The sequence below is a fragment of the Melozone crissalis genome, unplaced genomic scaffold, assembly GCF_028551555.1.
Source record: "Melozone crissalis strain CALT ecotype California unplaced genomic scaffold, PUWL_Pcris_2 ptg000034l_1, whole genome shotgun sequence".
NCBI classification, from domain to species: Eukaryota; Metazoa; Chordata; class Aves; order Passeriformes; family Passerellidae; genus Melozone; species Melozone crissalis.
The window spans coordinates 19,091,827-19,109,342 of NW_026535812.1; the positions used below are offsets into that span (position 1 = coordinate 19,091,827).

The following is a 17,516-nucleotide window of genomic DNA, read 5'->3' on the forward strand; positions in this document are numbered from 1 at the left end:
GACACAGCACCATTCCATGGAGTAGACAGCAAATGTAACAGTGCACTAGGATGAAACATCCCAGCAACATTCACAAAAACCCAGACACAAAAAATTTTAAAAAATTAAGAAAATTTAATGATCAAATGGGCTATATACATTGATGGCACATGACTTCATTCTGTTATCCCTTTTCTATAGCTGGAACTTAAGTTTGATAGAAGAATATCAACAGTCAATAGTACCCCAGGGACAAGGAAAACCAAGCCCAGCTGTTGTTAAAGTGCATATCTGATGTGAGCACAGCTAACTACACCCAGGGGTATCACGGGATTTCAGCCCATCAGACAGAATGTTGTACAGGAACACCTCAAATTAAGAGCACAGGAAACTTGCATTTTAAATAACTGATATTTTATGTAAGATATTCTTCCATCTCTTTCCACCATACGATCTTATAGAATTGACATTCTGAAATGCAGAAAAAATTCTGCCTTTCTCTCACTTTGTTTGTGTTTCCTCACAAGATACTAAGTTAAAAGATGACATAACTACACTCATCCAAGTAGTGTATTCTCAGGTACTTCACTGTTTCTTCTGCTTACTTCCTTTTTCCCTCTCAAACTCAGCTATCTGATTAAAAATATTAACTAAGTTCTGGGGCAGGTTTCTTTTAACACCACCTTCTGCTTCTTCTGTACCATTTAATGACACTTCTTCATCTGGTTCCTTTGTTTTATCAGTCTCTTCATAACTTATTTTTCTATTCTTAGACTCACTTTCATTTTTATGCTGCCTGTCACTATCATAACCTTTGTCACCTTCATGTGAGCAGCTGCTAGAATATGACCTGTACTTCCCCCCTGACCTGCCATAATAGTCAGACCCTGGGGACATGTAATACCTGTCTTGACCTGAGCCATGTCTCTTAAACTGCTCCCTTCTCCACTCTCCATCCCTGTCAAATCTCCTGTGATAATGCATCCTGGGTTTATAATCTGATTTATGATACGAACCTGAAGGACCCCTCCAACTGGAGAAAAATCTCTCTGGTTTACTATATTTTTCAGTTTTGCTATGACTTGGCTGACTTCTGGAGCTACTGTAAGAATCTCTTGAATCTTCAGACCTACCTCCAAAAGTGTCTTCATCATCACCTGAAGTCCTCGAAAAAGAACAGTGTCTGTCTTTCTCTTTTCCCTCCATTTTTGGGCACGCTACGCTGTCCTGCCTTTCCAGCAGATTTTCCACTTCAAAACTTTGGTTAAGAAAGGAAGCAGAGGTATCAGCTGGAGGGGAATACCACTCCTCTTTCCTATTCTGATCTTTGTAATGGGAAGAAGCTCTAGATGAGCTTTTTTTGGAGCTGCGAGCAGACTCAGATCTATGTCGACGCTTTTTCCTACATTTCTTGTGAACAGAGGAAGAGGAGGAGGAAGAAGCTGATACATCTGATGATGAATCGCTTGATGATGAGGAGGAGGAGGAGGATGAAGAAGAAGAGGAGGAGGAGGAGGTTGATACTTTCCTTTTCTTCTTCAACCTAAAAGAAAATAATTAATCTGTGAGATAACCTTCAGTGTCAGGCAAAAACTACACATAGAAAGCAAATCTGCATACCCCAGCTTGAACTGTAAGGTGGGAACAGAAACTGAGCCTGACTGACATGACAATTTTAAATGTCATTTCTTCATTAACAAATCCACTGAACATTTTGTTATAAAAGACCTCTTTCCCAATTTCCCGTGGCATTATGCTTTGCAAATATGTTACATTGCAAAGTATCCCTTAAACAACTTCTCCACACACATCTCCATTAAAGGTTCTGTACACTAAAGGACACTCTCCACAGAAACATTCTTACCCAGGGAGAAGTTCTCCCCAGCCTGCTGTTTGTTGAGATGGATTGCTCACAGTCTCATCTGCACTCACTGCCACATAACCAGCACACTGAATGGAACAGTTACCTCTTTTCTTCTTTTAAGAGCTTACGCAATTTTTCTGCACTTGTTTCTATTTTCTTTGCTTTCTGTTTCTCTTCTTTGGCAGCTTGTTTCTCCCTCATTTCCAAAGATTTCTTTTTTGAACCCAAGCATCATAAAAAAGATTACATTAGTAGTGTTAACATGGGTATTAACCCCCATTCAACCCCATCCAAATGTATACACCAGAAATGTTTTACCAGGATTCCCAGACCAAAAATGAATATTGAATTTGGTATTGGCCATTGTGACAGGTTTATATTTAAGGACCATATTGCAGTTTTTATTCCATTAAAAATATATTTGACCAGTCATTGCAGTGGTACCCATGATCCAGCACACCAGGAAGCACAGAGCCCAAACGTTATAAATAGAATATGCAAAAAATCCCCAATATTTTTTACCAACATGTAGAAAAATACGGACAAAACCCCCCAACAACCAAAAGAGAGAGAAGAGTTTGAGGGAAAGTGTCATCATTATTGTAGTTTACAAGAGGAGCACGGCAGAACCCAGTTGGAGATGAATTCAAGTTGGCCATGTTTGAATACAAACCGTGAGGTAACAATTTCACAGAGCAGTTTGATGCAGAGTTTACGTAAGAAATCAAGTTCCAGGGGTTGGGTGGTGATGAGCAGCACCAGATGCAGGCACAGCAACAGCAGTTCCATTCAGAGGGAAATGCATTGGAGAAAAACACATAATCAGAATTACAGGAAAACACACTGCAGTTATTTCAGCCATTCTACACAGCAGGGACAGTATCAGACTTATGTACTAAGTTACAGGTAAATGCAGGAGGGCATCTAAGTAGATAAATAATTCTTAAACTACTTAAGTCCATAAGAGATCAGACTTCTGTCACTTACAGCCCTACAGAGTCACTCTGTTCAGACTGAGCAGGAAATCTGATTTATAGTTCTCAAAGCTCAGCAACTGTCTTAACAGCTATAATAAAGGAAACCCTTCACTGCAGCCAAGGCCATGGACAGCAACAAATAACAGCTGTCATATTCTTTATCTGCTGCATTAGTGACCACAGGAGAATGTCTAAGGAGTAACATTTATCTTCTACTTGCTGAGAATATTCTTCATCATTTAACTGACACCTCTTTCTAAAGCAGCCAAATGCAGGTACTGCTCAAATTACACCTCTTTATCTCTGGTGTAGCTCAGTTTTATCAGATTGTCCTATCTCCTCTTCCCCCTTGTTTCCACACATCCTGTCAGCATTATGGCTCCACCAACTGAAGAACTGCTGACTAAGGCCATCTACCCCAGCCTGTGTACATCCTCACATGCAGAAGCACAGAACAACACAAGCCTGTTCCTCAGTGCTCTATTTTACTCTTTGACCCACTCTGAAAGACGACACAAGCAAAGGAAGTAAATAAAAAGGAAAAGATGACAACTCAGATTAGCACAGAGACCCAGCAGGCTCACCTGGGAAACATGCTGCGTGCAAGGGAAGAGAGAAAAAACCCACCAGACAACAGAGGAGAAAGCTGAGATATTCAAACTGTCTGCCCACCCACCCTCCACCTCCTGCTGTTTTCCTTTAAATTACCTTTTAATTTCCCCCTCATGTGAGCTCCCTGTGCCTCAGCTTTGCCTGGTGTTACCCTCTCTAACCACCCACGGACCAAGGGTCGGGCCAGACTTTAGTAACAATGTTTATTTGGCTTGTGGAGTGTTTTGCACTTTGAACATTTGTATTCAGAGAATGTTTTAATTTAAAGTCATTAATCACCCTGTGTGGTGGGACATTCTTATCCCTGCTTTGCTCTTTCCCTTTTTAATACCATTCTAGTGAGGCCACTGTATGGCCTTTCTTTACTATCCCAAAACAGTGGGGTCACCAAGAGGTACCTTTCTTCTGGTAGGTACAGCCATAATGCTCACTAGAAAACATTTACTGTGGAGTAGGGAAGCAGAGAATAAGACAAACCTCCAGACTTTGAACCTCCCTGTTCAAAGGATTTAATAGGATTTTTGATGTTCATTTACTGTCACTGAGAGCACCATATGAAAAGAAAGTAAAGAATCACCTGCATGTGCTTACGGAGCTTTGTTAAGGCCTCTTCTGCTTCCTGAAAAGTCTCATCCAAGCTCAAGGCTTTTTTATAATAAGTCTCAGCATTTAGCAGTTTCTCTTCCTCTTCCAACCTAAAATTCAAGTGATAATGCATACACAGTTAGGACACAGATTTTGACAGCTATTTCTTATTTTAGGGCTTTCTTATTGGCAAGTATTTCTTATTATCACTCTGACACTATCACTGCATCCCTCTGAGACCCCCTCTACCATCTCAGCTCACCTCACTAACAACACAAAACAGTATTTCTGACCTTATCATCTCCTAATTCTGACCTGTAACACTATTCTTTGAAGTACAAATTCCATTTTTAAAAATACTCTCTCTTCTTATCACAGGGCTTAAAAGAAATCTATTCCCTGAATACTCAAAACTAAAATTTTGCATTCAAGCGGGTCACCAATATTTCAGCAGAGTAACAGAATGTAATGTTGTTACAAAACTTTTTTTTAAAAAATAACCAAACAATCCTCAACCTTCTGGAATATATTCAACCAATTCAGAGGACTTTATGCTAGCCTGGTACCCTACCAGCGAAAGGGTATCAAGGATTTAAAAGGATATCAAGGATTAAACCTCAAATATTTTGCCAGGATTTTAACTGGGACAGAGGACAAAGTGTAAACCAATTACACAAGGACAGATATTTCCAAGGACTTTTATTTTTCTTTAAACACATAACCAGAAAGGAAAGATGCCATTTTGTGTCCTCACTAGTATGGTATTAAAAAAAAGTATTATGAGAAAACTTGTTAATAACCAACCAAACTCATAACCCCAACACTTACTGCCCGCCTCTTTCCACAAGGGTCTGACACAGATATTTCCTTGCATTTCTATGGGTAGGACAATTTTCTAAAGCAACTTCAAAATCCCCAATGGCTTTGCTCAGACTTCCTTTGGTTGCATACCTAGAACAACAAAGTTGCATATGAAACAGCGATGCTTCTCTTTCACAAAAGGGGAAAAAGTGAAACAAGCAGACTTACAGAGCTCCACGTGCTACCAAAGCTTCAACATTTTGGGGATCAATTTCCAGAGCCTTGTTGTACTCATTCATGGCTTCCACGTGGCGCCCAACCTTAAAATAATCCACCCCTGCCTTTACACTGGAGAAAAAATAGACAACAGTAGGTACAATTAGTCTATGCAGATTGTTCTGTTACTTGCAAATTATGATTCCAAACAAGAGGCAGGTTAAAACATGACCTTGTTATTGTGTACTTTACACTGGAATTCCAGTTAGCTGATACTGACCTAATTCCACAAAAATATATTGTCTTTAATCCAATATCTTAAGGCATTCAAGAGCATTTCTGCAGACAGGGCTACTATACAACGTTGTTTTTTATTTATGGAATTACTGTTTAAGCAATTTTCTGCACAAAACTATGTGTGACCTACCACCATTACCCTTGAACAGGCTTAATTATATCCAAAGCTAAAAATCCCCATTAGAGCAATGGCACAAGGTGGCATGGGCAGATGGTACATGCTCAAGCCAGCTCACCTCACACAAATATCCTCAGGCTTTACATTTCATACTCCCTGAACATTTCTTGCACATTTACCAAGAGATTAACTTATTAGAAGAGAATTTATATAAGTTGATTTTTATAACAACTCATTACAGACTTTTCTTAAAAATTAAAATAAAATTTAATTTAACATTATATGCAACCTTTTCTGCAATTAACATTGCAAGTGCACAGCACAGTGTAAAAGCAAAAGTAAATATCCAGGGCTGCTGCTCCATTTAACTTTCCAAAGACAGTAAGTGCACTTGTTGCATCTACAGTCTGAGACTTAAATGACTTGACAAGTATGAGGTCATTCAACACTCAATTATAAAACAGAAGATTGTGTGCTTGCTGTTATCACAAATCTTGCTCTCAGCTCCAGAATGGGCCAGGATATTAAAAGTATTCTAAGAACAACTCCCTTAAACCTGACACACATTTTGGAATTGAATCTCAGGACTGTTATCTGTCATACTCCCACTTGGCAGATAGATTTATTTTCAATAAGATCCTGGTTACATTGCTATACCGCAGTGGAAAAATTGTTTCAATGTGTGTTTTCTTTGCAGAAATACAATCTGCAACCCAATCTAACAACAAGCTTTGAAAAGAAATATCACGTACCATTTCAAGGCCCAAGATGCAGACTGCTTTTTCCTCAATGCAGGAGCAAAATCTTCTTCACTGAAATTTTTACTTCAAGGAACAAACAAATAAAAACATCAAACTGGCTGTTTGAGTCTACAAAGTTAAGCTTACAGTATGCAGTGGAGTTGAAATAAGCTAAAATATTATTTGTCCATGCCTTGCTGCTCTCCCTCAGTCAGGCCTGTTCTTTCATATTTTTGAAACCACTTTTTCCCAAACTACTCCAGAAGGGCTAAACTGAACCAGTACGACTGCAGTACATTTAACAAAAACATATAAAGTCCACACCTGCTTTGAGCCTAATATACATAGGGGTCACAGCATCCATCATTGCATATATTTGACTCTTATTTTACAAAAGGGGTCAAATCTATTAGTAAAATAAACAAGACATTAAAACCTAAACAGCTTGCATTTCAATCCACAGATGCTGACAGCAGCTACACAATAAATTCTGTAAGTATCTGATATCAAACATTGTGTGTGGTAAGGTGTCTTGCTTATTCAGAGCAATAGGATTTCAAACGCAAATTTCTTACTCTAGAGGAGTTTGCTCTTAAATATTTAAGGACGTGTACGCTGCAGTCATGCAAGTCAAACTGTAAAAGGTTTACGTGGTCTAGGACTCCCACTCACAAGTCTATTTCAATGGATTAGAATAATCTCCACAGAGCTACAGGAGAGGAACAATGCAAAAATCACTTACATTTGAAGACTTCGCAGCAAAGACGGTGGATTTGACTCACTGAGTCCCAGTTTTTCTGCTAAATATTCAACTAATGATGGATTAGCAAATCCTGGGGAACGATGCAAAACCTCTTCAAATGTCTCTCCTGTGTTGGCAACTTCCAGGCTTCGCCTTCAAAACAGCACCAATGTACACAAATGAGACCTCAGGCTCTGTGCCCTATTTCATCACACTTATGTTTAGAATAAAAATGCCCATATGCTATATGTATTACTGCTCTCTTCTACAGGCACGTGTTTTCCTGCTATTTACTGACCCTTGTGTCCTTTTACCCCAAGTGAGCTTCTGAAACCTATTTAGGCACCCACCTCCTATTGCCAGGACATACAAAAACATGGCAAATATCACAGACAGCTGTGTCCCCATCTTCTAGGGGGAATTTTAAAATGCTAAGAATTAACATTCCAGTCTCCCAAGGCTTTGGGGTTTTTGTATTCATTTGTTAACACAGTCCAAAAGCAACAAATATCCCACCCTGTCTTTTAGTTTCCTTGTATTTTTGGAAAGAAGCTAAAAAGCCAACCACAGCTTCATATCCAGGCCCAAGTATGCTAAAGAGAGGAACAACAAGAAGGATGTGATCAGCCCATTAAATCAGAAAGCCCACTGTGGAGTTTAAGGGACAGACAGCCTGTCAGAGATGCTCTTTAGTCACCCTGACTGCACCCAGCAAGTGCAGCCAAACAGCACATCCTTACTTATAATGCAGTGGGAAGTCATCAGAGGTGATCACACCCAGCTTTGTGCTGGAAAGCTTGGGTGGAAGGGCTGAGCTGTAAAGTGACACCGCCAGCTTCTCGTGGTAGCGGTCAACATCCTTGAGCGCAGCTGCAGAAACAATACAGGGAGGGATAAATTCACAGAAATGGCTCAAACCCCAGGCAAACCCATTCCTGACAGCTTCTGCAGCCACTCACCTCGGATAAGGTCTCCAGTTTGATAATATGACAGAGGATCTCCGTGGTTGCTTTGAGGAGGCACATCCCTCACAGGACACAGGGCCTGCAACAGAACAGAGCAGGAATGCCATAAATGAAGACATAGGGTTAGTTGTTGTTTTTTTTTCCTCCCCAAGAGCAAACAAAAAAAAGATTATTTTAAGCTTAATGCACATCAGAACTGCAATTCTTAAAATATGGCTTGATTCAAGTAAAAATTCATGCATCCACAAATGATGAACTTTTCAACTCAATAATGTGGGTCACTGCTATGAAAGACGTGGTCACTGGCTGAACAAAGCATCACAAGCTGCCCACAAAGTCAGGCACTACCCATCATCCCAAAGCTGTTTCACCTTTACATGTTTCACACCACTAAGAGATACAAGAGGCAACAAATAAATGTCAAAAAATGAACTATTGACCAAAGCTGTATCTTACGGTGATTTCCAAATCTGCAATTTCCCGTATGACACCACTTCCCAGACAAATCAACACCATGAAAAAGCCAAATTCACGGATAGATGTAATCCTCCCAATGACGATATCGCCCCGCTCGATGTCGCGGAAGAACAGCTCTCTCCTCTCCTCCCTGGGCACCTCCAGGAACCTCTCCAGGGGTGGCATGACAGCGTAACACTCTGCAACAGGGCACAGCCAGTTACAATCGGCCAAGCTGCACCCCGACATCACAAAACATTTGACGACAGCAAAACACGTGAAAATACGATTTCCTGGGCTAACAGGAAGCTTACGCATAGCCTATAAAAATCAAGAGGGGAAATTTTAAGCCTCTTTTTAAATACTGCAAATTCAAGTGCTTTCCTTACAGAGTGACCGCCCCCAACTCACACACCCTCATTCTCCTCGATGCTGTCCTCGATCGGCCCGTTGGGTTTCCACGAGTGCGCGAACAGCAGATCCGCCTTCTTGGCGATGAAGCGCTTTATCTCGGTGTCGATGCTCGCCCTCTCTTTCCTGGGGGAAGGAGAACGCGGTGAGTCGCGCCCCGCGGCCCCTCACGGCCCGCCCGGCCGCTGCCCCGGCGCCCCTCACCAGGCGGCCGGCGGGGCCCCGCGAGGCGGCTCCGGGGCGGCCCCGGGCGGCGGCAGCAGCCCGCGGAAGTCGGGGTTGTCGTGCTGCTCGGCGCGGAGCAGCGACAGCAGTGCCGGGCCGTGGTAGTTCAGCGCCTGCCGGAGCAGCTCCCGATCCATCCCGGCGCCAACGCCGCCGCGCCTAGCCCGGAACGGGAACCGCCGCTCGGGCAACGGCGACGGGGCGGGACCGGGCGGCCACAGCGCCCCCGGCGGGCGGGAGGACCGCGCTGAGCGGCGGCGGCGCTGCCCGCCCTGCTGGCGGGTCCGTCTCTAGTTTATAAACAGACAAGAATGAAAGAGAGAACAGTAAAAAACACACGGCGCAAATTCCACAGATTTTCCCCACGGGAATCCTGCCCGGTTCGGCAACGACGGCCGGGGCAGGCAGCGCCCGACGCGCTGCTGCCGGGAGGGGGCGCTGCGCCCCCGCCGGCCCCGGCCCGAAGCGCCCAGAGCGGGTGACACCGGCAGTGTCACATATGCGAACCGGCGGTGTCACCTATCCGAACCTGGGGTGTCACGGCCCAAACCGGGGGTGTCGCGGCACCGCCGCGTTCTTCTGGTCGCTATCGGGAGCGCGTTCGCTTCCTCGGGAGCGGCTCTGGAGCAGCACGGGCGGGTCTCGGCCGGGGCTCGGCCGGCGCTGCCGTGTCGGCCGCGAGTTACGGCTGTGGAGCGCAGGGAAAGCCAACGGAGCTGGGGAAGGGGCTGGGGCACAGTGCGGTGAGGAGCTGCTGAGGGAGCTGCTGAGGGGTCTGGGAGAGCTCAGCTGGAGGAAAGGAGGCTCGGGGGGGACATTGTCACTCTCTGCAGCTCCCTGACAGGAGGGTGCAGCCAGGCGCGGTCAGGCTCTGCTCCCCGGGAACCAGCCACAGGACAAGGGGAAACGGCCTCAAGCTGCTCCAGGGGAGGTGGAGGTTGGACACTTGGCAGAATTTATTAATTCAAAGGGTGATGAGACATCGGAACGAGCTGTCCAGGGAGGTGCTGGAGTCGCTGTCCCTGGTGGTGTTTACAGAAAGACTGGACATGGCACTTGGTTCCATGGTCTAATTGACAAGCTGGTGTTGGGCCACAGGTTGGACTTGATAATCTCAGAAATCTTTTCCAGCCCAGTTGGTTCCATGATTCTGTGACTAAAGGAGAGAGCGTGAGCCAGCGCAGCAGTGCAGGGCTGAGGCTCAGCTCCACAGTGTTCCTAATCCCCATTCCTTGCACTGTCCCTGGCCAGGGTCCCCTGGCACGGCCCACAGGTGACACATCCTGGCTCTCCTGAAACAGGGAATATGAGTGATTCCCTCGTCCTGGCTCTCCTGAAACAGGGAATACGGGCGATTCCTTCGGCAGAAGGTGATGGGCTGAGGGCACAGCCAAGCTGCTGCCGTGGGCCTGGTGCCAGGGCAGCCGCCCTGCTCCCCAGAGCTAACTTTGGATGCCAAAAAGACACTTCACTCAGGAGGCTCTTCATGCTAATCACCTCTCCAGCTAATGGAGAAAGGTGCTTAAAACCAGCTGAAAATAATCCAAGCCTATTAGAAGGATCGCAGTTTTTCGGCTCCCAAGAATAATTTGTCCCTGGCATCGCGTTTAATAATTAATTTTAAAAGGGGAGGTGGGTGTGGGAGAAAACCCACTGCAAACAGCATAATGTCACTTCTTCCCTCAGTACAGGGCTGAAGAAAAAATAGCAATCTGGCTGTCAGCAGACCAGGGACATGGACTCCTCTAGGAAGCAGCATGACTGAGAGGGCAAGGATCATATCAAAGACTCTGGTCTCAGAAGCTCAGTTCAAAGCCAGTAGGGATATCACTGGTGTAGCAGACTTGGGGAAGACACTGGAAGGACAAATTTATATTTTAGGTTCATTTCACGTCCCCCTGTTTTAATATAAAAGAAGATAACGGAGGCACAACACTTACTATGTACCAAACAGCTGCCAAGAGTTTGATTTAGAATCTTCCTGATCTGTGTGAAACCAGGTGTGCTCTTAGATTGCTGGTTACCATAGTGGGGAAGCACCATTAACACCAGATGGAAATTTCTAGATATTAAGAGTGATTAGACACGGGTTGACATGGAATATGCACCTGCATGGATCCAGTAAAACAGGAGCCTTTCCTGGATAAATTTTCTGACAAGAGCAGTGTCCTGAGCAGGGTGGCACAACTGCAAATAGTGGCAGTTTTATTTGAGGCAATGGTATTTTGAGTAAGAGTTAATTGGTGTTGCTTAGCAAATACAAGAGCTAAAAAAAAAGTTGTTTGAAGCATGAACTCTGCTTGTGTAAGCGTTTCCCAAGCCTCATATGCAGATACACATACACACACAGAGTGTACAAGAAATTAGGCATTATGAGTAGACTTCCAGTGTGTTACAACTTCTGGACTTGAAACAGCAGCCAAAAATCACTATGAAAGCACACCCACCTACAACAGCAGATTCTTCTTACAGACATTTTTTTCTTTGAATAAAATCAATTGCATTTCAGGAAATCCAGTAATTTGTACACATAATTTATATACACAAATCTACCTCTACAGAAGGTAGATTAGTGGCCCCTGAACATGACAGCTAACTTCATTTTTAAAGTCATCCATTCTTTATCTGGGCCAAACACATCCCAAAGTTATCTTAATCAAGCAAACTAAATTACCCCAAATAATTCCAGCTTCAGAAACAGCTTTGCCAGAGCAGAGTATATGGTTGAACTTGTAATTTTTGTTCCTATTTTTCAGGTTAAAGTAATGAACTGTGAAGTAATAGAAGATTGTGACATACTGTATGTTGTTCCATCTCATCCAGAGCACACAGAAGCTTTTGCATCCTTTTCTCTCCCAGGATACTTCCTGGATATTCACTCTGATTTTAAAAACATCTCTCCATCTTTTCAGTGGAAGTTTTCTGCTTTTCTTTTCATTCTTTGCTTGCTTTGCTTCAGTTGCCCAATAGGAAATGCTTTTGATAAAAGAGAATAGCAGCCACCACAGTTCAGACAGGAATGATGATAAATGGGAGAGTCTGGAATAAAGCCAGGGCTATGCACACTGCTCAGGAGATGCCAGGCCTGAGGATGGGGCATGCTCCATATGCTGTTAATCCTCTGTTCCATTGATTTAGGAACTGCCTGCATGAGTAGTGCCTGATCCCATCTGCTGAGTAAACACAGGGTGGGCAGGAGTGTCCTGATTCTGCAGGAGAAAGCAATGCAAGTCAACATCTCACCCTGCTGGAGGAGGAACACTCCGCATACTTTGAAACCAGACGTGTCTGAGCACGCTTGGTGTAGATTTCTGACAGCTCAGGTCAGTGCATGCTGAAAGGCAGCTCACAAAATCCATCCTGCAGCCCTTAGCTCCCCCAGTAAAAAGATGGTGAATTTACACCTCAATGGCTTTGGACCCAGGGTCAAACTCGCAGTGATATTGCCCCTGAACAACCCAAAACAGGCATGATAGAACTTCAGAGGGGGTATATGAAATACTAAGGAGATTTTCATCCAAATCCAGTGAGCACAGCTTGAATGCAACAAGGTCAAGCTGCTTCTCAAATGTTTCCAAATATCCAATATCACTGGTGAAGCTTACAAGAAAATCTCATTGCAGGAAAGAATTTTGTGCCAGAGCCCAGAGCCACATTTTATCACTGACAAAAAGATTAGATTCTCCAAGATCATACATGTCAAAGTATTATTCTCTGTAAATTTTGGGCATCTTTGAAGATAAATTTTAGCCTGTTGCAAAGAGGAGTGAAACATTCAACGAAATATGTCCTTTGGGCTAAGAAGAGGAAGCTAATAGTAGTAATGAGAAGGAACATGAAGAGTTGTACTTCCAGCTGTGTTATACTTATGAAATATTCTGCCAAAAGCAGTCCTGCTGCCTAGACTTGCTAATTTATGGAGCAGCAAAGAGATTGTCCAATATCCAAGATATTATTTTAGCTCAAGACCGATGAAGGGACTTTCAGCACAGATTAATGCTAGCCAGTTAATAGCCCTACTGTGAGGAAAACAAGATATCTGCAGATATACTCATAAATTATATAAGATGGAGGAAATGTGGAGACAACCCCAAACTCTGAGTGATGGAGCAACCCAAGTCCTGGCCATTCAAGCATTTCCCTTTGTAATGAGGTCATTGTTCAGTCCAGCTTTGGCATGGTCTGTAAGAGAGTACACTTTCAGTGGTGTAGACTTACCTGGAGTGTGCTCAGCACCTGTTTTTGGTGTCAAGGACCTTTGCACTTCTCAGATTTCTAGAAAGATGTAGACAAAGAATAGTCAGTTGCGTGTTATAAATATACAGTGACAGACTGTGGGAACTGCCTGGGCTCTGAATCGACAGTCTGGATTATTCAACATTATTCCTGCTGGAGTCCAACAGGAACAATGGTTCAGAAATGTCAGTGGAGACCCCCCTGGGAGTGCTGTGGGTTTCAGTCAGGCTGCAGGCAGTGGCACTGCTGAGCCTTTGTACTCTGGGAGTTCAGCTTGTGCAGCAGTGCAGCGGTCTGTGCCTGCACAGCAGTGACAAGAGCTTAGAGGTTCCAGGTGAAACTGAAAAGGTTACTGCAGGAAACATTACCCTTGCCATTTTTTTACCCTAAATTGAAAACCAGACTGTGTTGAATGAAAGTTTGCTTATTTGGCAGGAACCCCAGTCAGGCAACTTAGCAGCAATCATGACACAGACAATATGTACACACCCACCTGTACAGCTTGCAATACAGCTAGAAATCCTGCCTGCAGAGCAAATTCCTCTGGTACATGGGGGCTCAGCAGCAGGTATGCTGAGCAGACAGGCTTTTGTGAGGTTTTCATGGATTTTCCAGCTTCTAACGCTCCACAGACTGGCAGTATCTCCTGCTTTATAGCAGGGGAGAATCATCCTGGTTTTCCAGTTTTAGAGTGATTGCATCTTAAAGCAGCATCAAAACTTTCCTGTCAGCAGAGTAGATTACTACTTAGAACTCAAAATTACATTTCCAGGGTGTAGCAAAATACAGTGTGGATGTTTGATCTCAAGGCTGCAAGCACTACAAGGAGATCTTTAAGCATGCAGCTTCTCTCAGTTATTGAGCCTCTCATTTTTAGTAGAGCAATATTCACGTTCTCAGTATAAAATTCTTTTTCCAGAAATTTGCATCTTTATAACTGTCATATATCATGCATGAACTTTCAAAAGTTGTCCAAAGAGTCTCTAAAAATATTTTGAAGATCTAAACCAGCTGAAGTTCTTCTATTTCTGGTAAAACAAGTTACTTATTTATGTATCTCATGGTCAGTTGCTCTAACATTCTATTTGTGCAACATGTGCAATAAATACTGCCTAAATAGCAATCTGCAAAAATCAGAAGTTATTTTCTCAATGGCTTGCAATGAGCCAGGCATGTAACCATGGTCACAAACTAATTAGCAGCCTCCTAATTTCTTTTAAATTTGTCACTATTTAAACTACACTAAAACTAGAAAGTTGAAACTGCTTTAATTAACTTATGAAGAGCTAAACAGTTGGCAATACAAATTCACAATACAGATTAATTATATTAATGTTTGCTCCAATTTAATGCATGAGCATACCTTGAAAACAAATAAAATGTACCAAAATTATTTTTGTTTTTAGCAGGTGTATCTCTCATTAAAAAAGATAAGCTGAATTGGTGTGATATGATTTCCAATTAATTTTTATCTCAATAAGAATTTTTTGGAGATACAATGATTAAGGAATACTTTTAGAAACAGAAAGAGAAGTTAATTACAGAATTATCTGTTTGATATAATTCCAGTAAGTAACAGCCATAAGTAGATATTCATTAGTCTCTCAACAAATGAGGTTTGTTTTTCCTATCAACCAAAAGCAGAGGCCAGATGGAACAGTGGAATGCCAAACTGATGTATGGATATGATATTTGTTTGTTTAAACATTTGGTGAATTCCTCACAGTGTTAAATCCAGAAAGATGAACTTACTTGCAAGTAAATTAACAAGACATGGAAAAAAATATCTGCTCTGAATTTAATAATTATCTTTAGGTTTGTAATTTATTATTAGAAGCCTCCTGTTTCTATCATAAAACTTTTTAAAACTGTAAGTAAAACCTGTTGCCTGGTGTTCCAGTCTGTTTTTTGGCCCAGTGAAGAAACTACAAAGGCTGAGACAAAAACAACTGCCCCTGGTTTAATGGGCAGTTTTGTGCCCATGTGAGGGATTTTGGAAGGAAACTTTGTGGACTCCCACTGACTTCAGCAGGTTTCAGGTCAAGCATGAAAGACAGAAATTGGTAACTAAACTTTCTTTGCTTTCCCTGCTGTCTATAATTATGATTTAATCAGAGCAATCAAGTGTCAACGTCCAGACATGGTTTGGCTGGAGCTTCTGGAATATAGGAAATATACAGGTGTTAATTTCCTCTTGATTCTTGTCTTATGAAGGCAGTTGAACAAAATACATAATCACAGGGAATAGAGGCTCTGAATCAGATGAAAATCTAAAGCAGAAATGGGAGGAGGTAGCTTGAAATGTGAAAAAAAGAAATACCACAGTGAAATAAAGATGTGTATGTGTGCAGGTAATGACTTACAGCAGGAGAAAGGGACCTCTGCCAAAAGTACAGCAAAGGCCAGAACTGGTCTCTTACAAAAAACCCCAAACCAAACCAAAAACCCCAACCTTCAATACTGTGCCCCAAATCAAATGCAGAGACAGCTTAAATACAAGTTATGCATTCCATGCATCTCCCTTTTGTAGCACATTTTACAACACTGATACCAAATTGTGTTTGTAAAGATATTGGCAACTAAAAGCACGGAATGTACCTAAGAAGAAGTAAGAAAAACATAAGTTGGGCATCTAAATACCTTTGTGATCCTGGCCTAAGAATGAATGATAATTTGTATAGCACAAATTAAGTTTTTACATATGCAAATGGAATTGTTTGCTGTCGCAACTAATTACAGAAGTAGCTCTGTGCTGATTTGATTGGGAGTGAGAAATAAACATGCAAATCTAAACCACTGGTGTCTAAAACTCCCCTCTTGTAATTGTGATGATCTGATCCTCCTACAGCTGGTAAATATATACATGGGAGACTGTGTGTACGTGCGTAGGAGAGCAGTAAGTGGGAGAAAGAAATCCAGATTTTTCCATCTGTACAAAATGTCAACATACTCTCTATAAAAACGCATCAACAAAACCCTTGTAAACCCAATTCAGGCTACTTGAGTTCTAATCTGTATCTTCACTGGCAGTGAGGGTTAATGAAAGCTCCAATACAATGTTTCCTTAGTTGAGAAGCTGCGGGGAAATGATGTAGCACTTTCAAAAACGCTGTAAAGCTTGGGTAGTACCAGATAGCATACGTGCAATTTAAAGTTTAAGCAGAAGGTTAATAGCCCAGGAAAAGGTTGGTCCTGAAAAGTAACGCTTCAGGCTGAGGTGGTTGAAGTGCCTGGTTGCCCACACCAGAATATGCCTCTGAGAAATTCTAGTGGCAGCCAGGAAAACTGATAATTGTCAGTTCCCCAATGCAGTCTGCTATTTTTTTTCACCTCTCTAACCTGGTTTGTAATCTCATAATACAAATTTAGCTCTTCACTTTAAAGATGGAAAAACCCGCCTTGTGTTAGGAGCGATCACAAAGTACATCTAAAAAATATGAAGAACAGTTTTTATTCAAAACTGGTGAATTTAAATGAATTTCAGCATCCAAAGAGAGTTGTGGCTCCTGCAATCCAGAAGAGGTTTGGAAATTTCAAAAGAGGGAGGGGATTTTCCCCAGACTGTGAGAGTTATTTTGGCATTGAGTGCCAAGATAAAAGGAAAAGCCTTCCCTGCCCAGAACTACAAGTGCCTTCTTGTAAGGATATTTTACAGGGTCAGGTGGTCAGAAACTACAGAGAGTCTTTGACAGACCAGTCATGGCAAAGTGCTGTCAAAAAAAACCCCACTCTACCAGCAGCATGTCAAGGGAGGATACATGACAGGGAAAGGATAGGGAAAGTAGAGTAGGATACGCAATATTTTCTGTAAGATCAAATGAATGTATCCAAACATAACAAGAGCTGCTGTGGAACTTTGAGATGTAATGGCAGGCTCTGAGCAATAGTTCCTGCTGGTACCTAAAATCGACCACAAGCCTCTGCATTCAGCTTCAGAAATTGCACTCACACAGCTGAGAGATGAAACAGTCATTTTGGTCTCTAATAGCTGTGTTAGAAGCCAGAAAGAGCAGGAGAAAGCAGCAGCCTGGCTACTCTGATATACCAATCTTTTTTTTCCCAAAGTAAACATATTATTGCTTTGTAATTTAAAATAATGATCACTGGAAAAATAAATTATATATAAAGTAAGATAAGAGTACAAGAGTTGTTTAGCTTCACTGATGCCAGAATGGAAGTACAGAAACTTTTTCTGTAATTGCAAATAATGCAGACACTGCTTTGTAACAGGCAAAAAGGAAAGCCATTATTGACAAAAAATCTGTAGATTCTTTAGGTGGAAAAATACACAG

General features: G+C 42.3%; 1 protein-coding gene across 1 annotated transcript; it reads right to left on the minus strand.

The window, feature by feature from the left end:
* Window positions 1-22: 22 nt before the first annotated feature.
* Window positions 23-9,137, minus strand: TTC14 (tetratricopeptide repeat domain 14). Its single transcript, XM_054282346.1, has 12 exons — window positions 8,968-9,137; window positions 8,768-8,889; window positions 8,353-8,552; window positions 7,891-7,975; window positions 7,672-7,801; window positions 6,932-7,084; window positions 6,202-6,273; window positions 5,047-5,166; window positions 4,846-4,968; window positions 4,010-4,127; window positions 1,947-2,056; window positions 23-1,522 (listed from the first exon to the last, which is right to left on the minus strand). Exons 1-12 carry the CDS (start codon window positions 9,123-9,125, stop codon window positions 565-567), a joined length of 2,349 nt encoding a protein of 782 aa, XP_054138321.1. The 5' UTR covers window positions 9,126-9,137; the 3' UTR covers window positions 23-564.
* Window positions 9,138-17,516: the final 8,379 nt, after the last annotated feature.

What these genes read in the sequence shown, in the direction of transcription:
- TTC14 (XM_054282346.1), bottom strand. Translation starts at nt 9,125, where the DNA reads ATGGATCGGGAGCTGCTCCGGCAGGCGCTGAACTACCACGGCCCGGCA. An exon ending in TTGCTGCGAAGTCTTCAAAT is followed by an intron (nt 6,274 to 6,931) that starts GTAAGTGATTTT and finishes TGTTCCTTGAAG; the next exon opens with TAAAAATTTCAGTGAAGAAG. An exon ending in GCATCTTGGGCCTTGAAATG is followed by an intron (nt 5,167 to 6,201) that starts GTACGTGATATT and finishes TTTTTTCTCCAG; the next exon opens with TGTAAAGGCAGGGGTGGATT.